This window comes from Amblyomma mixtum, chromosome 3 (genome assembly GCF_055824585.1).
Source record: "Amblyomma mixtum isolate Tamu chromosome 3, ASM5582458v1, whole genome shotgun sequence".
In the NCBI taxonomy this organism is placed as follows: domain Eukaryota; kingdom Metazoa; phylum Arthropoda; class Arachnida; order Ixodida; family Ixodidae; genus Amblyomma; species Amblyomma mixtum.
Window position 1 is genome coordinate 40,344,031 of NC_143014.1, and position 24,885 is coordinate 40,368,915.

Sequence of the window (24,885 nt, forward strand, 5' to 3'; positions counted from 1 at the left end):
CGATGTCTGTGAGAAAGAAAAGCGCAGACAGGCGCTCACGTAGACAGGCGTTTTTCGAGTGCAGTTGTGGCTCCTGGCGCTGCCTGAGGAACCGTGTTCCCAGAGCGGAGCCGTCAAGGCGTATGAGGTGCATCCAACGCATGAACTGCGCACAGGTTATCGAATTTTCGCATAGCGCAAACGTATTAGCGTAGACGTATATATACCGGTTTACCTGGTGCCTTTTGGGCATGCAGGTGAGCGCCAAACCTTGCTCCAAATAGTGCCTCGGCGTATGCACCAGACATTAAGTTAATCCGGTATTCGTCCACGCCGATACGTTTCCGCTGTAAAATCAAAGGTTGACCGCATCCCGTCTGGTCGGGTAGTAAATTCATGTCAAAAGGCAGAAAAGGCTCCGCTGGGTTAAAACTCTCCATTACTAGAACTTTAGGAGGGAGTGACGTGGCGTACTAAGTGAGCGGGCGCATCGTAACAGCTGCTCCTTCCCGTCCCTTGCGTTCTCCACTATGACGCGTCTAGGAACCGCGCAGGAGAGGCCAGCGTACAGTCACAAGGCCGTAGTTACCGGCCTTCGATGCTCTTTCTTTTTTTTTTTTTGTCTGCTGCTAGATTGCGAAATCAATGCGATTTTTGTTCGATGTTATCTTACAGGAAGCCATTACTCCTTTCCACAAATAGATCTTTCACTACAGCTTATACGCGTGCCGATATGTGGCTCCGTCAGGGCGATATCAACTTTCGCGCTTCGAGCTGAAGAACGTAGTATATAGCAGAAAGCACGGGCGCTTTTGCGCTGGATGAATGCAATGGCGTGTTTCGCTGCCATTTTGATTTTGTGCCTGTCTAGATTGATCCGAAGCAAGATAAGTGAAGAAATCCTCATTAATATATATTCTGTACTTTTTTTACGTCCGCTTTCTTCTGGGGGGTCTGAAACTTGTTTTTGTACTGTTTTTGTATCTTTGCCACGGCAGCGCATCTGGCTTCTGCGATTGGATGCGCAAAAGCTTTGATTGATTGATTGATTGATTGATTGATTGATTGATTGATTGATTGATGAGTGAGTGAGTGAGTGAGTGAGTGAGTGAGTGAGTGAGTGAGTGAGTGAGTGAGTGAGTGAGTGAGTGAGTGAGTGAGTGAGTGAGTGAGTGAGTGAGTGAGTGAGTGAGTGAGTGAGTGAGTGAGTGAGTGAGTGAGTGAGTGAGTGAGTGAGTGAGTGAGTGAGTGAGTGAGTGAGTGAGTGAGTGAGTGAGTGAGTGAGTGAGTGAGTGAGTGAGTGAGTGAGTGAGTGAGTGAGTGAGTGACGCTTAAGCGGTACAAAAGTCTCCCGCCCTGGGGTTCTGCCCATTCACGATAGCGAGCGATACGACAGAAACAGGCCCGTAGAGTCGTTGTCCCTACTCCATACGAACCAGCCTCAACCAGTCTCAAGCCGCCAGTTGGCCGGTTCATGTAAATAAATGCGCGTTGGCTGCTCCCGGCTCACCACGCTAAGCTAGACGGTGACGTCTGCTCTGCTTTGTGGCAGGGTAAACATTGTGAACGGAAGAGGAACACAGGCGGAATAACTGCGATTATTGACCACGATAGGCTGAATACAAGCAACACATCCCAACGACTATTTCAGTGTCGAACAACGTGACTCGTTCCCCGATAGCTAGGTGGGCGAGTTGGTGATACATGTTCAAAATTAACAGCGCGAAAAACGATGACGAAAGGGGAGAAAAACACAAGACAGCGCTCGTCCTGTATTTTTCTCCCCTTTCGTCTTCGTTCTTCGCGATGTTATTTTGAATCGTTCCCCCAACTTGGTCGTTTGCCTTTTTTCCCCCAAAGAAACCAGCGCTACACTTCCGACTTGGCTCAGATTGCGGAAATAGGAAAAAGGAACCCATTATCAGCACTCTCACTTCCTTTTTCTTATTTGTTTTTGAATAGTTTCCAACGGGCGAATAATACCCGTCCAAAATTTTTGAACTTCAATCCAAACAAAAAAAAATATTTTGTTCACCGTGGGTGTTCCCCAGTGTGGAAAAAGGTCTCCAGTGTGGAATCACGGCCATTTATAACAATTACGAATATCGTAAGTGATTGCCACAGCGCGCAATTTCGGACTGTATATCTTTCAAAAACCATTGTACCCTCCGTCACCAACAATCTTTAAGTTCAGCGATATGTTGAGTGACCCCTCGAGTGCCAAGGTCAGATTAACCGGGAGGAATATATATCGCGATCTGCTTTCAAGCCCTTTCCCACGCTTTCCAAGCTTCCGAGTATTGCTGTCAACGCGTGGCAGTCAGATTCGACGTCCAGTTCTCCGTCAGGGGTGCTGCTCGAACTCTCTGCAAGATCAGTGCAAAATTCAATTATCGGCGAAGAGCCCTTCGCCCGATGGCTGCCTGCATAGAAGGGGCAGAGAATCGAAATAAAGTCGAAACTTCGGGCGCGTTGGTTAACGCAAACGGCATAGATTACGCCGAGAGCGCCGGTCCCTCATCTCGAGGCAACCGCTCCGAGGCGGATATCGCACGCAGCCAGCGCGCGCGGATGGCCGCGTAGCGGCGGTGCGGACTTCGCAGGGTTCTAGCGTTTCCCGCTCGACTTCTACGGCCGAGCACTGCAGTGGAAAATTTGTAGGAGGACGTCGAGGAGCGCGAGATAGGCGACGTGTCTCGTTTCTGCTCAAGATGGGCCGGCGGCGGCGAGCAGCGGCCGTGGTTCCTGACGCGGGTCACGTTGCAAGTCGCAACAGCCGCGGCGGAGGTGGTGGCACTCTCGCTGGATGGGGGCTTCCATCTTGGAGTCGCGCCGTGCAGCCGCCATTGGCTGGCCGCGCAGAAGGTCATCTTCCCTCTCCCCGGCCCGATCAAGCGCGCGCATAAAAGAGCCGCGCCAGCCCAGAGCTGTTTGTTTCCGAGAGCGACTCGTCCGGCCAGCTTCGACCCCCCGCAGCACCCTCTCGGCACCGTGCAGCTCTACGTGTCTCAGTCTCCGCATCTTACCGAGCCCGGACGCACCGCGAAGCCCGCGCCGCGTCAGTCGCAAGCCGCCGTTCGGTCGCCACCCTCCGCCTTCCTTGAGCTATCATTGCAGCTTGAGTTCCCGGTCGTAGCACTGACTGATCCCACGGAGCCAACGGAGGTTCGGATGCGCAGCCAAGCCGTCGTCTTTGCAGTCATTGACCAGCTGCTTGAGACCATTCTCACTCGGCGGGGCAGCCGTTTGGGCAACAGTGGGAACGTGCTGGAGCTACAGGTCCTCACACAGCTGCACCACGTTCCTTGAGGTGAGCCGCGTAGTCTCTGCGGACGAGAGAGAGGTCCTCGCCGGTGCATGATGGCGTGGCCGATAACAGAAAGGACCGTTGTTATTTGGGCCAGCTGGTCAGCCTTTTCAGTGCCGGCCTTGGTTGAGAAGCTTTTTTACGGGCTACGGATTTCCTGGCCTGCAGAGCAATGCAATGGAAATTTCAAGAGCCATGTTGGAAGTTATCCTGGACTGTACCGGGAGAAGTCTATCACTTCGTGGCTGTGTTAACCTCAATTTTACTTATGGCTGTGACGTGAATAGTGCCACGAAGTACCCATAAGGCAATTCTTTTCTGTTAGAGTTATGTCCGCAACAAATGCGGGATGAAAACAGTTGGCCTTACAATAATAGTTTTTATTTGTGCCACCCAACTCACGCTGCCACGAACCTTAAAGCAGGGGCCGTATCGGCTTTTGACCCCGTTGGACGAGGCGTTGAAGATTACACGTCGCTTGCAAATATCGCCAGGAGCCAGAGTGTCCTGCTGCCCGCGTCTATTTTTAGCGACGCCGGATAACCGGTTCACCCTGTCGCAGGAAAACAGTGATGCGGCCCAAGAAACGCTATGGCCGTGCAGTATGACGGCTGCCACGAAGCGTGCGGGAACAATCTGTCCACAAAATTTGGAGCCCACCTGCTTTGCCCTATACCGATGTCGTCAAGCGAGTTCTATTTACGTTGCGCGTCTTCGTCGTTCGGCTCCTGGACCGACGGCGATTGGTCGACGGAGGCGACGGCAGCTGCGGAGATCGCTTTCCCCCGGAGGGAATAACGCGCCAATACTTGCTCAAAATTTCGATTTAGCCACGCACACTGAGAAAACAAAGGGGACACCTCTCACATAAAGACTACCTTCTCTCGCTTTCACTTCCACGCTGAAATTAAACGAGGACAATTGGAGAATCGTAGCTTAATGCAGGGGAGCATGTATGCAGGTCTAACAGGGGCGGCGTATGCCGGCTTTGCGACAGAGAAAACCGGCCCCATTTTTCCTTCTTTGCCCGGAGGGGAGCCCGAGCGCCTTTCTTTTCGCCTAGGGCGGTGTAAACGCGCAGACTCGGGCTCAGCATGGCGGTCTCGTTTTGCGTGCTTTCGCGTTTCGGGTCTTGTGCTTGTGACAGTCTACTACTTGGAAGTTTTGTTTCCGCAGCATTTAAATTGGAGTTCATGCACTCGCCGCCGCGGTGGCTCAGCGGTTATGGTGCTCGGCTGCTGACCCGAAAGACGCGGGTTCGATCCCGGCCGCGGCGGCTGGAATTTCTTTGGAGGAGAAATTCTAGAGGCCCGTGTACTGTGCGATGTCAGTGCACGTTAAAGAACCCCAGGTGGTCGAAATTTCCGGAGCCCTCCACTACGGCGTCTCTCATAGCCTTAGTCGCTTTGGGACGTTAAACCCCATAAACCATAACCACAACCAGTTCATGCACTCGCACAGAATATCGATGCGCACACCGCAAACAAGTTTCCTCAAATGACGCAGCACAAGCGCAAAAACTGGGCCGACGAAACACGAATGACACTATGTAGCGAGGGAGAGGGCAAACAAACGGCATCTTACGGATGGAGGCACGAACACTTGGCCATGCTTGTGCCTCGTTCGTATTGCGACCTCTTCTTTCCCAGTCATCCTTGACTTGTTTCCATGCAGCTTAATTTAGCCGCTGTTTTGAGGCTCTCGGGCTTATTTCCCAAGTGCGTGGCAGTTCAACCGCAGTGGCCGTAATAATAAACATCAAATGGGGCTGCACAATAAAGTAATGTTCGGGCATCGCAAAGTATTCCTTAGTCACGAAACACGTAAGCCAGGCTCAGGAACGGCACGAATATAGTGTGGCAGTTGATAAAAACAGGCCAGTATGCTTTCTTCGATCGATAGGTTTTGTCGCGATTTTTGAGATGACAAACTAAATGCACTACGCAATTTATGTTGCACATGTACTGAACCACGCGAATGCACATCAACTATATTTAACTTTTCACCGTTGCGTTGCAGTCCGGCTGGTTGCCAACGCTACTTTGAGGACAAAAAGCACGCAGTCGCTGACATTATTCCACGCTGCGTTTCTTTGCTATGCGTTTACTGTGCTTCAGTTTCCAACCAAAAGGCAGTCATTTGAGCGTACTTCAGTTGCACATTCATTGAGCACGCTTTATGCAACGCCTAACAATCCCAACTGGAGGTCGTCATCCAAGAGCAGCATGCGCGCAGCCCCTAAAATTTATGGAAAGTTCTCTCTGCCAGGCGCCAGCGTGTCACGTCGACAAGCTGACGCGCCGTTGGGGCATGTGCGCGCGCCCGCGGCACATGACACGCGAGTCAGCGGCGTGATTCACACATGTGGGCGCCGTGCACCTGTTGCTGCCGCTTAAATTTCGCGCACTTGCAGCGCGCGACAGTTTGCGATCCGCGCTCGGTACGCTTTGGTCGCCGACAGCAGCTCATTGTGCACCCTCTTCTCCGCATGGTCCGCTGCGCCGCATGTGCGATTGTCGATCTAACAGCAGACTGCTCACGGGCGTGTCCCCTTTTGTGCACTCTTCCAGAATCGGCCCGGCATAGCTGCGTAGGAATATTTGCCTTCTGTGAAGGCCTCCTTCGAAGAACCATCCTCAGCTGTGCCACAGCGTTCGAGAGCTTCCCCGCCCGGACACCCGAGAAGAGAGCAACATGCGTCCCGGAGAGAGCGTCACGATCCCTGCCAGGTGGGTGACACCGGTTGCTTGGACCGAATAATAATCCTTCCGGATGAACTCGCTGTATACTCTGCATGTAGCAGATTATTTCTTTGTGACTCTCTATGGAGGAGGACTGGTCCGGGAAGTTCCTTGCTTGGTGAGCTTGAGAGCCGTTCCTTCTTGCAAATGCGCTTTGCGCATGCACAACAGTGGGGTGACAAACAATGCAACTTATTTTCTGCAAGCGAGCGTGGGTCAGAATCAATCGTGCCTATCGGATAATGAAGCGTGCAGTTGCTACCGCTTTCCGCAAAGTCCTCGTGTGCCTGCAGACTGAGTGCAACGTAGCGACATGAACAAAGATCGAACTCAGAGTACAGATACACGCTTCCTCATCACCATCGCAGGTTGCCTCGTGATATTAACTTTTATTTCTGTCTGTCTCCGCTGACGTCATGCCACTCTTTTGTGTGCAGGAAGGTGACCCTGGACTCTGGCAGCCAGAAAAGCTTCAAGTCCTTCAGCAAGGACCCTCAGCCGTCGTTCAAGAGCAATAACAACAACGACCAGAGAGACCAGCAGAGGAAGCCTGACCAGCGGAACCCCTGGGGCCCCACCTTCAGGGACCGCCAGCACTTTATCGACATGCACTTCAACTAGAGCCGACAACCCACGCACAGGGCTGGCTTATCCGCTGCGATGCCAACGCTGGCTGCTTCGCAACCGGGACGCTTTTCGCCGTACCAGAGAATCTGAGTGGGGAGGCTTCGACACTGCTGCGCACCTGGAGATGGTTGCTTCTTTCTTCCTATTTACAAGTTTACATTTACGTCCTCCTTTTGGAATCTCCATTTTTTAGGTGCTGAATGAATTGCGATAGAGAAATGATGCTTTTATAATGCCGCAATAATATTAATAAAAAAAAGCGGCGAATACTCAGCACCTGTCTCGTCTCTGTGTCGTTTCTCCGAAACACGCACCTAAGGGAGCGCGGTGAGGCGGAAGCAGCGGCGGAATTTTCCCGCTAACTGCACAGCCGGATCAGCACTGCGCTGCAGTGTGAAGGAGGCTTGCCACCGATTGGGTGGACCGGTGGGACTTTGGAAAGCGGGTTGTAGAGGATCTCGATACACAGTGGATGAGCGGCGAGGCGATGGGACACAGATGCGGGACTAACTATCCTCCGCACAGAAACAAAACCCAAAACAAACTTGAAAAGGGCTACTTGCGCGCGAAAAAAAGACACTGGAAATATTCTTGCAATGCGGAAATTTTCGACTGAATTTACTCATGCCAGCCTCGAGCGCAGAATCGAAATTATGCTCGAGCTCTCTGTGCACAGCGCACAGCTATATACCGGCTCTGCACAATACGCCGCATGCAAATTCCTGTTCAGTCGCAGGCGCGTTTGATAAGGCCGCTCCTGCGGCGCTGCTGCTGAGTGTAAATGCGTGCAGAAGCGAAAACGTGCATTGCCACTTGCGCCTCTCTTTTTGTATAAAAAAGAATGCACGGCTGGCGTGGAACGATCTATAGATGTCGCTATCTTTTGCGGCTTCTATATATAAAAAAGAGCGGAAATTACAGCGGTTTAATTATAGCAGCAATCAAGGGAAGCGTTGGGGCTGTTCAGCCTTATCTTATCCTTTCATATCGCGCATGGGGGTCCATAGTCTTTCGGATTCGTGCACTATTTGCAGCGCCAAAAAAAGAACACTGAAGTATAAATTGGCCACCTACGCTGCCAGTAGTCGCAAGATTTGTAAGCTTTAACGTAGTCTTTTTTTTTTACTATACGTTGTATGGCGTGTAATTTATATTGTAAGCGGCGCAACGTCGTGGGTAGAGCAAGTTCGCGCCAGGTATAGTTAACGACGTTTCTTGCCATTACACTGTGTTCAAGCTTCCTATTGTACGTCAGTGCTGAAATTAGAGCTTTACCGCCTGTGTTTCACAGCACGTTGACGACCAGAACAATAACTAACCCGAAGGTTTTTCTTTGAAAGCCTCCTTTTCTTCTTTAGCCGCCGTGGTGGCCCAGTGGTTATGGTGTTCGGCTGCTGACCCGAAAGACGCGGGTTCGATCCCGGCCACGGCGGTTGAATTTCTATGGAGTCGAAATTCTAGAGGCCCGTGTACTGTGCGATGTCAGTGCACGTTAAGAGAACCCCAGGAGGTCGAAATTTCCGGAGCCCTTCACTACGGCGTCCCTCATAGCCTGAGTCGCTTTGGGACGTTGAACCCCATAAACCATCTTATTTTCTTCATTATCATCTGCATAGTCTTCTCCTCTTTCCACGGTGTAGATGGTAATCGACACGAGACGGCATTATTTTTAACTTGAGGTATACGGCCAACTAAAGCAAGTTAGCGCAGCAGCCCAGCGATACATCGCGCGGTACTCAAAATACACTCCAGTTAAACCCTCCCGTTGGCACGGAATAGTCACTGGATCGCGCAAACCTAAAATGTTAAGAACTGTAAAAAACTCTGCAGCAGAATAATTTTATTACAATGATCCTTGATTGCTCGGTTTTGTGGAATGTCTATACGACGTCCCTATGTGGCTGTGGAGCGTCCGAGAGGATGTCGCGCAGGCACTCGATAGACGCTCCACGCACCGTGGTCTTCCTCCTCCTCTCTGTTTTTGTTTTTCTGGCCTTTTTATTTTCTCTGCTTCCCCTCTCTTTCTCTCTGGATAGTCGCATCAAATTTATCGTTGCTATCTCCCGCGTGTTGCGGTCGGGCCAGATTACCACGTGCTGTACGCCGGCGCGGGTTGCGTTATGCGAAATCGCTCCGTGTGTGCAAGCTCTCGGGAACAGCTCACCCGGAAATTTGTTCGCTGCGCGGGCTCGCTTTGGACGGTCGCTCGTCTTGGCGGCGTTCCGCGCACGACCTTCCTTTCGTGTCGTGAATGCAGAGCGTGTGAGGCGAGGTACATTTCTCTGCTTTGTCGGAGACTTCTTTGCATCTCAGCCACTTACCGAGCGGTGGCACCAAGGCCCTAATCGCGGAGGTGGCGAGGACAGCAGGTAAACACGAAGCACCGCTTCAGCTCGAAGGGCTTCTCGAAGGCGACCTCGCTCCATGGTTCGTCCAAATAAATAAACAAATAAGAAACAACGCGTTGTGGGGAGACAGCCGCTCCTGAGACTACCATATGCACTGCTTAGATAATGTCTTGTAAGTTCGTTTGCGCGCAAATTCCCAACAATGATGCGCTGAAATATATGAGTCAACTTTAATTTTATTCGCGGTTGATTCGAAATTCGCAATTGTTCTGCGATGCCGATGGCGGTGAGGCAACGACTTTCTTCTCAGGCATCGTTTCTTTGAATACTAATTATCCGGAGGCTTTCCAGCGAGAAAGGTATGGGGAACTGTCTTCGAGGTAAAGAGCTTTGGCGTAGTATGTCGCGACCGAAAACTGTGCGTGTACGTGAGAATGCAGCAGAAGAAGGGCGCGCCTTGAATATGCGGTTTGTGGTTGCCGTGATAGTGAAGGCACAAAAATGGTGAGAGGAAGGGAGGTAGAGAGGAGGTGCTTTCGAGGTACCTTTCGCCAGTAATTCTCAGCACCAGAGGTCCGTAAGAAGCCCGAGGTTTTCTCCTCTCTCTCTCTGTCAAATTTGTGGAGCCATAAAGCTTAAGGTCAGCAGAGCGTGCTTTGTTTTCTAGCTGTCTGCTGTCTCGTCCCGCCATACTAGTAACCTATCTAGCACAAAGGCAGAAGCCCAATTTGTAGCTTCTCATAAATTCATTCAAGTCTGGTAAGAAAAGACTCAATTCGTCCAATAATCTATTTGCTCTCAGAGAAATACTCTACGATATACCAGACTGTATATAGCGTTGTGTCTCGATATACGAGGTCTGTTAGAAAAGTATCCGACCTTTGGCCGAAGAAAAAAAACTGGCATAGCTGGAGCCTTGGAAACCTAATCACCTTCAAAGTAGTCTCCTTGGGACTCCCCACACTTTTCCCAGCGGTGCTGGCATTGTTGGAAGTATTCCGAAAAGGCCCGTTTCGGAACTCAGTTTAGCTCAGCCGTCGTGACAGCCATAATGTCCTCTCTTGTCTGAAATCGCGCTCTTTTCAATGGCTTCTTGATTTTGGGAAACAGCCAGAAGTCGCAGGGGGCCATATCAGGAGAGTAAGGAGTCTTTTGAACTACAGGAGTCTGGTTTTTCGCCAAAAAAGTCTGAATCAAGTGCGAGGAATGTGCAGGAGCATTCTCGTGATGGATGGGCCACTTTCCTGTTGACCTCAACTCCGGTTTCTTGCGCCGCACAGCATCACGTAGGTGACGGAGGTCATCCCAACAGTGCTCCTTGGTCATTGTTTCACCTTGTGGGGTGCGTACTCGTGCTGTACCACACAGAGGGAGTCAAAAAAAGCAGTCATCATCCCTTTCACATTGCTGCGCACTTGACAGGCCTTCTTTAGCCTTGGTGACATGGAATGCTTCCACTGTGACGACTGGGATTTGGTGTCCGGGTCGTATCCGTGCACCGAAGACTCGTCACTAGTGATTATAATGTTGATAAAGTCGGGGTCACTGTTTGTGGAATCCAGCGTGTCCTGTGAGACTTCAACACGAAGCTGCTTTTGCTCCACCGTGAGCAGCATCGGCACGAATTTTGCCGCAACTCTCTCGATGGCCAAATCTTCGGTGATAATAGAATGTGCAGAATAATTGATGATGTTCACCTCTTCCGCAATTTCTCGGATAGTAACACGACGGTCCCGCATCAGCACAGCGTTTACTTCGGCAATGACCTGGTCATTTCGGCATGTTGATGGGCGATCGGAGCGTGGCTCTCTCTCCACCGATGTGCGGCCGTCTTTAAACCAATTGTACCACTGCTTAACCTGTGTGCTGCTCACAGCATCGTCACCGAAAGCCGTCTGAATATTCCGAATGGTTTCCACTTGGTTGTCGCCCAGTTTCTGGCAAAATTTGATGCTGTAGCGCTGCTCCTGCCGCTCCACCATTTTCCTTGCAATAAAAAACCGACGAGAGCACTGCGCACTGCCTCACTCAAACGCTGCGTCACAGCGACTGACGCTATCGGCAGGCGGGAAAAAATTCGTGCATGCGCAGGAAGGTTCAAGTTCAGCTGATGCAAGCGGGCTTGTTTCATATCCATCAGGTGTTCGCAAAAAAAATTAAAGTCGGATACTTTTCTAACACACCTCGTATATCCACTAGCGTCGGCTTGCGATTCCGAGATCGTTATTTCCTCTAGATGCGCGAAGTTTCGACAGAAAAATATACGAACTCTCTTCAGACTGTCTAAAAAACAGTAAAGAAAAGAAAAAAGACATTTCATACCTGAGAGAACTGTGGTCAGCACGAATGACAGCGCATTGAGAGCGTTGTGTATGAAAAGGACAAGCTAGAAGGAGCAACGAAGCAAAAAAGAAAAATGGGGGCCATGTTTGGCAAGCCTCGGAGAAACAGTCGGAGCCCTGTTGCATGCTGGCTGTATAGAGAAACGCCGGACGCGCTAGGGGCCGACCGCTTCCTTTCACAACTGTCGTGCGTTGCAGGCTTTCTCCGGGCACTGTGCTTAAAGGCAGCTCATGAGAATCCCTGACTCATCCCGGAAGAGCTCGCATCGTTTTCAACGGCCAGGCGGAGCCGCTATCACTTCCGGCCTCCGCACTGCACTTTCGAAGCAACGGCTCAAGCGACTGTGCTCTTTCCTTTCTTGTTGTTGCTTGCTTTTTTTTTATATTGGTCATTCCCGTTTTATCTTTTTTTGGAGCAGACCGAGGAAGAGACCGGCAAAAGTGGCTGCGAGACCTGAGGCCTGCCCGCCAGGAACAAAGGAAGGGGGAAGATGTGAAACTTGCGAAACAAACTGTGGCGTATCGAGAGCATACGGAGCTGCGGAATAGTTACACATAGAAAAAGAAAAGAAAAGCCGCGAAAGGAAGCGAGAAGTGAAGAATAAGAACATTGGGCAACTCCAAATCCTGCCAGGGTATTTAGAAAGTTTGGTTTGCGGGTGAAACATCCTGTTGAGTGGTGAAATTAACTGGTAACAGAGCTTTACAGTTTCGAAATTAATTTGTTAAAGCGTACGTTGACGTCCTAATCCGCGACGTCTCTAAAGCAAAGCTGACGTTACGATGAACGCCTAGCTTTTCTGACATGCTACCCTTGTGCTGTGTCAGACCATGTCAAATATTTTTGATACCCAACAATTATGTACAAGAACATTTTTGAACGGGAAAGAGTTTACTACCGCATAACGATCAATATATCCGCAGATCTCCCGCCGACAGGCTTCCATTAACTGTTCTTAACTGTTCGATGCGAACGATGGAAACGCTATAAATAAAAGATTTCGCTACGTATCGGAAGAATGGACCATTGCGTTCAATATTTCTGTACCACTACCTCACAGTTTTCCAATATTCAAAATGTTTGTCCAAGAATGTTGGGCATGACAAAGCGCAGTGCTAGCTCGCCTTTGCGTGATGTCCTACTAGATGAACGTGGTTCGAGCTCTGTTCAGCGCTGTCCCCGTTTGTATAGCAACAGTAAGAATAACCTTCCGCGTGAAGGACTGGTTTTCAATTTGCCTAGCAACTAGAATGGGAATCGTCGCGGGCTATCTGTCAGTGCAGATTTCATGCTTAATCAGCTCATCAGAATGCTATACCAAACCCGTTACTCTCCTTCACAGCCCTCACTTTCGAGATTGTACAAAATAAGAGGCAGCCTTCCCTGTAATTAGGCGCGGGGCATTCGGGTCTCCCTGTCTCCGGCTGAGAACTCGAGAAAGCGTACAGAGCAAACTTGGCAACCAAACAAATAGCGCGCGTATTCATCCCCCTGGCAGTGAATGGCGGCCTGGGCGCGGCATGCTGTAACAGTCTTTTATTCTTTTTCCTAGTAACCTTCGCTCATTAAAAGACCAGGATTTGCATGCCAGCGAGCCACGATTGCGCGAGCCGTCTGAAACTCTTGCGAAACAGGCTAGGCGCCGCGTCATGGGGGCCACACCTGCGTGCTGCGCATCGAAATGAAGCCTCACTGAGGCCGGTGGCAACAGGGTGAGGCTCGCTCTAAATGGGTCACACGGATGACGGCGTGCATGTGTCTGCGTACGGCAATAAAGCTTGCTGCTGGCTCGAGCGGACAGCTTCCCAAAAGCCTCACAAAACGAACATCCCCCGCATGTGCGCATACACTCCGGAGAACACATGGACGACGAGGGGGAGGGGGGAACGTGGACGCACATACCTGCAGCGAGTTCGACTTGTCGGAAGAGAGAAGATAGTGCTTGTTCAGGTGTCGTATCATACAATTAAATAAAGAAAAAAATGAGGCGTGTTCGCGTTCAACTGAGCTACAACGTGTGATGCGAGGGACGCTGCTTCTTTTTTTTTTACACGACAGCGTAACGCTCCCGTTCTGCTGAAAACCCGACTTCGGCGCTGCTGTGAGCGAAAGACCCGGACTGGGCGGGAAGCTGGCTACGTCACGCGGAAAAGGGCGGATTCAAAAGCGGATTAAAACGTTTGAAAACTGGCGATTACAAGGTCGCAGCATGACACAGACGTCACTAGGACATGTAAGTATATCAAGTAAATTTATTACGCTGAAAACAAACAGAAGCTAATTAGTCGGGAGTCGAACAAATGGCCCCTTCGGTTGCGAGTTAGACTAGGCCACGCAAGCACTTTGTTCTTTATTGCGCAGGGAAACAGTATGAAAAGGATAAACCCGGACATAATCAACCCTGAAATAACTAGGCTGCATATACGAGCCCGCCATACTCCCACGCAAGCACGCTCGTACGGCTTGATTAAAGCGGCGTTTTACCCGTGTGGCCGTGTATCGTGTGGCCTTTCACGTAATGAGTGTGATTGCGAAAGTGGAAGCAGTGCTCGTTTATGGGTGGGCAAGAGGAACTGCTGACGGGACCTATTAACGCTGTAGCGCCATAGGTTTAAAGGCAGAGCTAAAGGGTCTTCAAAAAAAAATCCTTTTCTCTGAGCCTGCTCTGCATAATTACATCCCGAGCGCTTTTGTATTCGTCTTCTGCTCAATGAAACGGCTTCAGCAACCGCTGTGATGATTGTGCCCGGAAATCCTGCCGAACGTTCGGCAGGATTTCCGGGCACAATCATCACAGCGGTTGCTGAAGCCCTGTTGAACAAGATGAAAACCGTCAAGATGCAGCAGCCATGTTACAACAGGAAAGCGGCTGTGAAACCTGAAGTAGTGCCATATGTGCACAAGGTAGCCCACCACTTGAAAAAAGTGGCCAACAAACATGGCGTACCGGTTGTTTTCTCGGCCCCATGCAAGCTGTCACAGCTCTGCGCGCGCATCGCGAGCAAAGACAAGAGTGGGTGCCGCATCAGACATGCAAAGAAGTTCGTGAATTGCTGCATCGGGGTGGTGTATGAAATACCGCTGTCATGCGGGAAGGCCTATGTGGGCCAAACAGGGCGGTGCATTAATGAAAGGGCAGGTGAGCACGCCCGGTCAGTGAAAGACGTAAGTGGTGCACACCTTTCTCAGCACTGCGCTGAGTGTTATGAATGCCCTCGAGCGGCAGAACATTTGCCACAGGCAAGATGCAAGTACTGCAGAAAGTGCCAACCACGGTTTCATGAGATAAAGATTTTAGGTAAGAGCAAAGACACAAGGGCGAGGGAATTATTGGAAGCATATCATATAAGGAAGAGAGGTGTATCGTGTGTTAGCGATACGTCAGTGAACCTCTACAAATCGGAGATGGCGTACCTTGAACGGTTCAGTAGATAGGGTGGTGTGGAAACTGGTATCTGTCGGCACGTATCCTGGTTTTTCCTTATATTTGCTGCGCTGTTAGTGAATAAAGTTAGATGAAGTTTAGCGCTAGTCCTGTGTGGTACTCTCTTGTGTTCGTCTTGGTTGCGCTACTGTTCTTTTTCTTACAACATGCACCATCTAGCCCAACAAAAAGTTCTTTTAAGCCCTCTGTGCGCTAGGATATGGCTTTGTTACGCAGCAATCCACTGAATAATTAATTTAAATAATTAGGATGTTTTGCATAGCTTCGCTTCTCAAAAGTGTACTTGTAATTTCAATTTATTCAGCCAAAAAGGATGACGTTAAATGTTTTTTTTTTTTTTCTGCTGCGACCGCCATCAGTGCGGTTCGGGTTCCATTACCGAGACTTGCACCAGATTTTCTTCCAACTCTTCACTCGGCCTGCGCAATAATGTAAAGCTTTTTTTCTTTTTACCCCTTTATATATCCCCCACATATCCAGCGCAATCATGCCCAACTTTCGCTCAAACTCGCAATAGCCGCCATCTGTGGCCGGCCCGGGAGCAACAACCCGTAGCACGAACGCTGTATGAGGCAGCTGGCCGCGTTTTTCGCGGTCGAACTAGAGCAACATTTACTGCGGCACGAGTGATAGTATACGTCACAGGTGATGCGTGGTTGACGTCCCAAGCCTTTGCCAATTTACTACGCTTTTGTTGGCTTCGGCCACTGTGTATTCCATAGAAGGTACAGTCTTTGTCAAAAGTAACCAGGCTGCATGGTTTGCTTCTGGATCGTACAGTGGAGCCCTTACAGCTTCCCTGAGGCTGAAATGGTCGTTAAAGGGAAGGACTGGGGGTCTTCTTACCTTCCAACACCTTTTGATCTTCAGGAGAGCCACAAGGGCTCCACTACAAAAGCTAGAATAAAACCATGCAGCCTGGTTACTTTTGACAAAGACTGTACGGTGTAGTCTACGCCTGTACATCACGCGAAGTTGTTGTTGTTATTGCCGTCACTGTTTATATCCATCAGTCAAAAAGTGTACATACTGAAACCTTTGTTTCTGCATTAGTTCTTTCTGCAGACTTGCGAAATTACACGTAACCACGCAAAATATTATTCGGTTGATTCACTGCAGTGTAGTCCTTTTCTGAAGTCCATGCGTTATACTTTTTATAGTTGAAGTGGCAGGCCTGACGTTCCCTTTGCTTTGCTTTGAGAAAGAATTGTGCGCAATCCCTCCTCACTCCTTTGAATGGAGCGAAGAACCGCCGAGCACTAGCCGAAAAAGCATCACTTGATGTTCGCGCCAAGTAAACGTCAGTGAAAGCGAACGCTTTGAGGGCTCTGATACTTAGAAACGCGGCCACGTTCAATAAAGTATGAATGCTTTTGAATGTACATAAATACAAGCTTTTTAGTGTTATGTCGCCGTACTACTTGCGCACAAGTCATACGAATTTTTTAGTGAGAAAAACCTGTACATTTTCTGCTGAAAAAGTGATTAGTAACCGACTATACCATCGTGCGACTGCGCGAAGGTCATTTGGCGCGCTTGATGAAGAACCGTAATCCAGCAATCGCCCGCATAGAGTTCAGTCCGTGCCAGTACCTCGATGCAAGCAAGCAAAGCATGAAGTTCCTTTTATAGGGGAAACGCGTTTTGTTGTGGGCACTTTAACACACGTATTGAAAACTTGTCTCTTATTCCCAATAAAATGCTACTTCCGCATTTGCAACGCCACTGAGTTGAAGCAGACAAGGGAACGGAAATGAGGAGCTCGTTAAGACATGTATATGAAGGAAGCCAACGGTCATTGAAAGCAAGAAAATAATAGGGGAATTTTCTTTTATTTACGGTGATGGCAGATCGTAAATTAGTAGTGTAATAATTTTCACTTGGAATAAGATTCATTAGAAAGTTTTACGTGAAGCCCAGCTCGTTCCTAGACGCTGGCTCTCAGAAAACTTAGGCTGCGCACCTCCAGTTATGGCTTTCCCGTCAGAATCATCTGCCGTTAAGATTCTAGGTCTCTGACCATGAGTTTCGAGGTGTGAATTTGCAGATCCGCCAAGTTTTCCTTGCAATTCTTTGACGCGTTTTGTCAAAGACAACGCCAACAAGACAAAGACAACGACGGAGCAAGGTGGTATTCTTTTTATTTCCGATCACTACTTAGTAGCGGCTGTGTCGACGGCTCCGTTGTCACGCCGTTGAGTCGGTTACCTTCTGGATACTCCGTATTCCAACATGTCGACGCTCGTTCCGAACTGGTCAGCGCTTGCGTCATTCGAGCAGGACTCGTCCCTCGAACAACCATCTGGAGGAGGCAATCGTATTACGCGTGATCAGCACAGCTTAGCTTAGGCCTAGTGCCAACAAATCTCTTGACTCAACGCGGACCTCAGGTACAGGTTAAGGCAATATTAAAACGAACATTACTTTAGGATGCAGCTTACGGTTGCTCCCCAAATATGGGTAAGAAGCATACTTTTCTTTATATAGTTAAACCTGGATATAACGAAGCTGAAAAAAATCCGGATTTTTCGTTACGTCCAGGTTTTCGTTACGTGCAGTTTTCGCGAGAAGACCCGAAAGGGCAATGCAGAACGGAAACCAAAATAAGAAATAAATGTAGATAAAATAGCCTTGAAAATATTTATAAAAAACCCCATTATTCGATGTCTGATAGCGTAGCTGCCGCATTCGAGCCGCGGCAGTCGGTGATTTTTGCCCGACGGCGCGCACTCGACGCCCGGCGTCGAGAAAAACGCCCACCGCCGCCGATCTGAGACACCTTTAGCACGGCCGCTTGATGATGCGCTTTGTATCTAGCGGCCGTGCCTTTAGCATGCCGTGTACCGTGTTTCCTTTACCGGAGTACCGGGGCCTGCGCGCAGCCAATGAGCATGCGCAAATCTCCTAGACGTCGCCAGGTGGCGCCACGTACCCGCCAGCTACGCGCGCGCCTGCAGCATCGGGACCAATCAACGCGTGCTCACCGGCGGTAGGCGGGCTCCCGGTACTCCGGTAACGGTAACACGGTACACGGTATGCTAAAGGTGTTTAGCGGCAGCTGAAGCAAGCCAGTAGCAGCGCAGAAAGCCCTCTCTTCCGGTTTGGCTGCCTCTGCCCGCCGTTATGGTGGCTAGCATGGCCGCCATGGCCGACGAGCTACGAAAATAAATGCTGCATCAGACGTGAAATGTCGCTTATTTTTTAAGAGAACACGGCCGAATCTTGTATCTAAATGTCCGCATTTCTTTCCTGAAGCGAATGTGGCGAAAAGTGAACACTTCCGTGATTTTAACGGAAGGGTCAGCGTCGCTGCTCTCACAGACCTAATTGCTCAGTGGTATTTGACACTTGTTGATCACAATTGTTTTCGCGTCGAGGGATACGCGGCGGCGCGCCGCCGCTTCTTCGCTCCGTGTATCTCCAACCGAGCGTCGTGCCGCCACGACGTTTTCTGCCGCGCGAATATCACCGAAAAAAACGTCGCATGTATCCCGGGCTACGCGAGCGACCGCGGGGCGGCGAAAGCGAAAGCAACGGAGATGCGCTGACGGACGCGTTGTCTCAACTGCGGTCGCTCGTTGCAATCGTTGACGCTCGTCTCATGTCAGTTCATGCTTTACTTTTCAGCCAAATTTCGTGACTTAGCACAAGCAACAGACAGTCGACCTAGCGAGTTCGTTACATCAAGGTCAACCGCCGCTAGGCGTTCGTTACATGGAGGTCTCAAATACACGAGCTTCAATGTTTTGTACAGTTCTATGTACGCATAAAAATAAATTATTTTAATTGGGTGCGAGCCAACTGTTCCTTTTCAAACGGCTTGTACCTGTATATGACACCGAAACTTTAAAAATTGATCAACATGGAACGGAACGAACTTTTTACAGTGACAGCTGTTACACGGAACACTCCCCGAGAGTGGGACGGCGACATGGGGTGTGATCACGGTAACCAACCGGAGGGCTGCGCAACAGCGCAAGCGCAGAAGGCGCCAGCAAGAGGTAACGTGAGCAAAGCGCGCACAACGTCACAGCCGAGGAGCAGAAGGTGCGGAGCGCGCAGCAGCTGCATCGCTATGGCCGATTCGCAGCGGAAGAAGCTCGCGCTCGCCGCCGCGCTCAGCACCATGAAGCACATTGTCGCCGCATACAAGATCTCACTGCACGCTCTGCCGAACGGCAAACCGATCGACGCCGGGTCTAGACCGAGCATCGCCGGCAGAGGAACGCTGCGTATGACCGCGAACGGCGCAAGCGGCAGCGAGAATAGGCGGCCTTGGTCGTACCTGCGCCTTCGATGGCGAAGCTTGGGCAGCACAGTGCGCAGTTTGACAGCTCTCTTCGAACAATGCGCTGAGCAGTCAAGCTTAGCACTGCTGAACTTTTTACGTCAGCGTTCTTGCGCCTCTCGTGCTAAAATAAAACTAGTGATTAAGATGAAAGGCTGATAACCACAGTTGAGTTTTCCCTTCACGTGGCGACGTGAGGAAATACTTTTTGATGGTGAAATCGGGTTCCTTGATGGATTGACGGTTCGGATTCGCACACATTCTCATTACTCGACGGCAGAAAAATAAGCTAACTATTTATTTACCCATACATAAACAAGGAGAAACGAGCAAGGAGAAAACTATTTACAGCATGACTGAACCGTTGATTAGACGAAATCAGCCCCGGCTTAACCCAGAGCGCTTAGATTTGAGCTCTGTCTCCGCACTTGGCGGGGACAGCAACCAATAATAAATCAGGCGACACTTCTCACCAGTCGATGGTTAGGAAAAAGGAAAATAAAGTTTCCGTCAGCTAATCAAAGACTGGGGAAAGGATATCGGGTAGCCAAATACTTGGGAAAAGAGGGGTTCCGAGCACAAATACAAACAGCACTGAATTCACTGCATTCCGAAACTGTGCCTTCCTCTACGTTTTCTTTTCCGCACACGTGCATACGGGACACACGTTTGCCTCGGGAACAATCACTTAAGGTTCTTTACAAAAAAAAAAAAAAGAAGAAAGCTGTTGTTGAGAGGTCAAGCCCTCAGTGGCAACTCCAGCTTAACCAGGCGCCTCTTCTGAGCACCCAAAGCTCAAACGACCCATTGGCGCCGCATCGCGTACAGATCAGCCACCGTACACCTGCGTCCTAACAATAAGCTATGTATATGAGCAGAGCTAATGACTCACACGTAGGGAAACGAAAAGGCACAAAAAAAAAACGTCCACTGGCCACAAAAATGACGACTACAGGCATTCAAACACTGAACGCTGCACAAAGCTGCGTGCCGGAAAGATATCTGTGGCAGGAAGGCAAGACGGAGACCGAACGAGCGCTCTGGCGGTGGTGCCGCCGGTAACAATATAGCAGCCACCGAGCCTCCACCAATTTGGTACCCCTTCGACCGGGGACAGGTGCACATCTCGAAGTAGCTACCTCGCACCGTACACTCTGTGCTGGAGATTGAATGGCGCATCAGAAAGTTCAGCGAACTTCACAACCACCAAGACATAATTTTCTCGGAAAATAATAAATTTTCAGGCTATGGTAAAGAAGAAATTTGAAAGCATGTCCGCTTTCCTTCGAGCCCTTTTAAAATAGGAATCGTCTAGGATTCTCTATCATTGCGGCCGCATGTATAAGGTGTTTCAGGGAAGCCCGGCGCTAATTCTTAAAAATTGCTTTTTGAGGTGAACAGCAGCTTTTTGCGGCATAGCCGTACCTGTGTTGGCGGACACCAGAAAACAGGTGAATCATGTTACTAGTAAACGGATTAACTTATTTCTAATAGTTAACTTTTAACTATTACCGATAGGCGCCTGATTGCAATTAGATTGGTAGCCGGCCATTAGTAATAGTCATATTAGTTTTCAAAATTTCGAAAATGCGATTACTCTCGCCACTGTGGCCCGACAAATTTGGACCATTTTTTTCCTGCATTATTAAAGCACACGCCTGCGGAGAACGCACAGCGACGTCCACTGGCCTGCGTTAGAGAAGTTCAGGTACTTGTACCTGCCTTTCTTTGCACTATAACGGAAGTGCGGGCGTATACAGTGCGCGAGGCTCCGGTGGTACAGGGAAAGGGCGACTCTAGGCGCTCCTATCACTCAGGAAGACCGGCGACGAAAGGGTTAGGTCGTTTCCAATACTGCGGCACAGGGATGGATGGTAGGCTGCGGCCGTTCGCAAAGCGCACTGCCTCACATGTAACGTGCATCATGTAAAGCGGGTCGTTTCTGAAAGTAAGTATTTTCGTAAAACACAGCCGTCATTCGATTCCCACTCGCATTCTCTCTGTCGACAATACGGTGACGTTCGTTAAACTTTAAAGGATAATAAGCCATCGGTGAATTAACAAAACTGGATCGAAGGAGAAAAAACAAGAGCGCGTACAAAAGAGGTTTGCAGCACTCAAAGTTTCGTTCACAACTGGCCCTCGTCGCCTGCTCTCCGTCGCTTCCGTTTGCGCCCAGCAGAGCAACGTGGGGAGTCGAGTTCTGCCCCATATAAGAGAGCAGAGTCCAGAGGGTCATGTATCTTAGTCGGACGGGACGCGCTGCCTGTCAAGGTCAACATTTAGTGGGTGAACATGTGCTCGCAGCATCGGCTGCCATCCTGTCGACGATACATCTGCTGGCCGCATCTGCTCGCCGCTTCGCATGGCACCACGGGGACCAAGGCACGGGGCGCAAGTCTGCCAACCACTTCGCACCACGCACACCCTCCTCCTTAATAGTGGGAACGGCCCAGCCAGCCTATCCTTCGGTGTATTCGTGACACCACAGCACCGCGGGCGTTGATTTCGCCTCTCCGAGTGTCGCTCATTTGCGCTTATCCTTTCCATGTGCACTGCATACTCGGAACCTCGGGCACGCATCCGTTTTGTACACACACAATAATGAATTATTTAGAGAACGCGTGGAAATGTTTTTTGACAGATCACATATGATGATACATACGAGGTCCAGTCTTTTCCGATGGCTCGTGAGGTTTCTTTTTTCCTCTCCTCTCTGCAAGACTCTTTTGAAGTAGCAGTAGATGAGATTTTTATTATAATAAAGTAAGACAAAACGGAAGTAAAAGATTGATACACGCCGCGGAAACTGCTATCTGCCACCTCAAGCACCGGAACTGCAGTCGGCGGAAACGAAAGGAAGAGCGAAGAGAGGCCGAAAACAGATAGGAGTGACAGCCAGAAAGGATAGGCTAAACCTCGTGATGTTCCTTTCCGAACCAATTTTGTTTCATAAAAACATTCTGTTGGAAGTTGAAGCTGGAGTTGTTTGCCCTTTTTGTAGTGCCCATGTCAGAACGCTCCGGTCTGGCACAAGTGCCCGCGAGGAACTTTAATCAAACCTACATGTTTGCATTCACTGCTGAAAAAGAAGCACAGGCGCACTGCGCAGTTACAACGGGGAGTTTGGCTCGCATGCTGCTAGGCTTCCAAGTAGCACCGACTATTTTTTTTTTTATTCAGATTTAATTTTAGTACTGAGCGCATGCACGCCTGTTTTGTGCCATCTGCTGCAGAGCCGGAAGCTGTTGCCGGGCCTTGCAAGCGAAATACCGCACCACTGATAACATGTAAAACCCTCCGGGGGCCCTTTTGCAAGCAGCACAGTGGGATGGCGAAAACAAAGTGGCGCCTACACTTGGGCAAGCTACTGCGAGGGGAATCAACATATGTCACGAGGCGGATTTAGCGCGTTTACATTTCCCTTTGTGCTTGCTGCTGGGCAAGTTGTGAAGCGTTAGAAGCGCTCTTGTCAACATTGGCGCCACGTCGAACGTACGAATTAATGAAATAAGCAAGACCACAAGCAATACTAATCTCCTTCGATCATGTTGCTGGCTTAATCGCTTTAAAACCGGGTAACGAGAAAGAAAAAGGCTGCATGGAGTTTTCTTACCCGTAAGCGAGAAACCTTCACAGTTTTATGGGTGACTATTTGGGACCATCTTTTCAATAGGAATCATTGATTTAAGTTTTTGCTGCTGTACAGTATAAAGCGTACGTTCCAACCAGCCGAGTCTGCGTACAAAGGCAACAGAACGCCTTCCGTGTCCTCGGGTAAAGGCTGCAACTGGCGCTTCAAGCAAGAATTGAAAAGAAGTAGTATTTTTGACTCCTACCTATTTAAAAGGAACAGTAAGAATAACTTGAAGTTAGCCTGCATCGATAACTACCACACTCTAATCACTAACAGACCACCAGCCTCACGAAAGCGGAGCTTTTTTAAGCTAGAAAAGAACCAAAATCGAAATAGAGATGTCGCCACCATCAGCCGATTTCGCAAGTAAACTGCAGTGCGTCGACGCAGTCCTTTATCGCGGATCACAGAGGCTATAGGCTACATCGTCATTAACCATAAAACAGTGATCACGGAGTCCTTTTCGGTGCACATGTGACACGTTTGAATCGATCGGAGGCAAAATTTTTAAATATAGCTTCCTCAGTAATAAATGCGTTTTTGCTGCCGGACAAACGGCAACATACAACAAAAGTAGTCTTGTACACGCCTAGAGGTAAGATGTTGACAACTAATATGAATTTGTGTCTGGGCAGTGAGCAGTTAGAGATAGTGGACTCCGTTAACATCCTTGGGGTGCATTGTTCAAAGCACCTTACCTGGAATGAGCATGTTGATCACCTACAATCAAAATTGTCATCTGCCATTGGTGTCATTGCTCGTCTGCGTCGCATTCTCCCGACCAAGGTAAAATTAATGTTGTACAATGCACTGGTGGTATCTGTCATGCAGTATTGCATCATGGTGTGGGGCACAACTGGCGTGACAAACTTGCAGAAACTACATTTGCTACAAAAAAGAGCTGTACGTTACATAGCTGATGTCTATTATACATACTCCACAAAACCACTTTTTCCAAAATATGAAATTCTTCCCGTGTTTTGTTTTTATAATTACAGGTTGATGTTGTGCTACAAAGGTTTTGTAAAGTTTGGCATTGATTACATAATTCGTCTGGCAAAACTCCAAAAAAACACAAATATTCGTCAGACCCGACATAAAGAAATGTGGTTTGTACACACCCCGAGAACCTCCTATGATGAACAATCTCTATCTTATACATTACCTTCGCTGTTAAACTTACTAGACCGACAAAATTTTGATCCCTCCAGAAACCGAAACTGTCGCATTAAACATTTTTGTCAACTTTTTCATTTGCAAGACTAAACCATGCCTTCCTATTCGCCTAATTTTGTACACCACTGTTGCTTACGTGTGTTGATTTATCTGTATTACCTTTTGTTGCTTCTCCGATTGATTGCCGTCTTGTTTCATTCTGTATTACCCGTTGCTTTGTGATATTTTTCCATTTATTTGTGTAAGACTGGCCGTCATCCTGCTGTCATGCCAACTAACAAGGGGTCGGGACCTCGTCAAGCTGTTCGAGCTTTTAGTCCCGTACTCCTCCTTTTCTAAGCAAATAAAATGAATGATTGATTGATTGATTGATTGATACTGAGAAAGAGCCGTAAAACCGATTGTACTCAAAAGGAAACTTTAACGGAGTTGTCCTCAGTGTGGACTTGCGCTTTTCAAAACCAAGTTTCTAATTATAGATCATGTTGGAGATAGGGCTGATAGAATTGCATATTAAAAAATGGGGTTTTCGTAAATAATTCTTGCGTAGGAAAGATGCTACTGAGAAAAAGTTAAGACGCCTTAACATACCGCAGGTGTTTCAGCGAACACTTTCAAAAATTTTCAAAAATTGGCTTTTTGGGCTAAAAATATGGCTTTTGCGGCATAGCATTACTAGTGTTGGTGGACACCAGAAAACCGATGAATGGTCTCAAGTAGTAAGCTAGTTAAGAAAGGTTTATTAATTAACTTTTTCAGTAGTAGAGTTAGGTGCCTATAGTTGCAATTAGAGATTTGTATAGCCGGTCGTTAAGAGACCGGAAGCGGGCACAGTGGGTGAGAGAACAAACGCGGATTAATGACATCCTGGTCGAAATCAAGAGGAAGAAATGGGCTTGGGCAGGGCATGTAGTGCGAAGGCAATTAAGATAACCGCTGGTACTTAATGAAAGGCAACGGAAGGCAAGCATAGCAGGGCGCGGCAGAAAGTTAA

At 49.0% G+C, this 24,885-nt stretch overlaps 1 protein-coding gene and 1 long non-coding RNA gene across 2 annotated transcripts in view; one reads left to right on the forward strand and one right to left on the reverse strand.

Annotated features, from left to right (window-relative positions):
- Positions 1–2,899: 2,899 nt before the first annotated feature.
- On the forward strand, positions 2,900–6,930 carry LOC149349827 (uncharacterized). The gene is made up of 3 exons (XR_016290164.1): positions 2,900–3,289; positions 5,857–6,015; positions 6,465–6,930. It is a non-coding gene; the product is annotated as an uncharacterized LOC149349827 (long non-coding RNA).
- A 9,983-nt stretch (positions 6,931–16,913) lies between these two features.
- Positions 16,914–24,885, reverse strand: part of LOC149349828 (oxytocin-neurophysin 1-like) — a 31,353-nt gene continuing 23,381 nt past the window's right edge. The window contains exon 4 of the mRNA XM_089576829.1: positions 16,914–17,092. Within this exon, the coding sequence (XP_089432955.1) occupies positions 16,995–17,092 (98 nt within the window). The 3' untranslated portion in view covers positions 16,914–16,994. The remainder of the gene's footprint in view (positions 17,093–24,885) is intronic.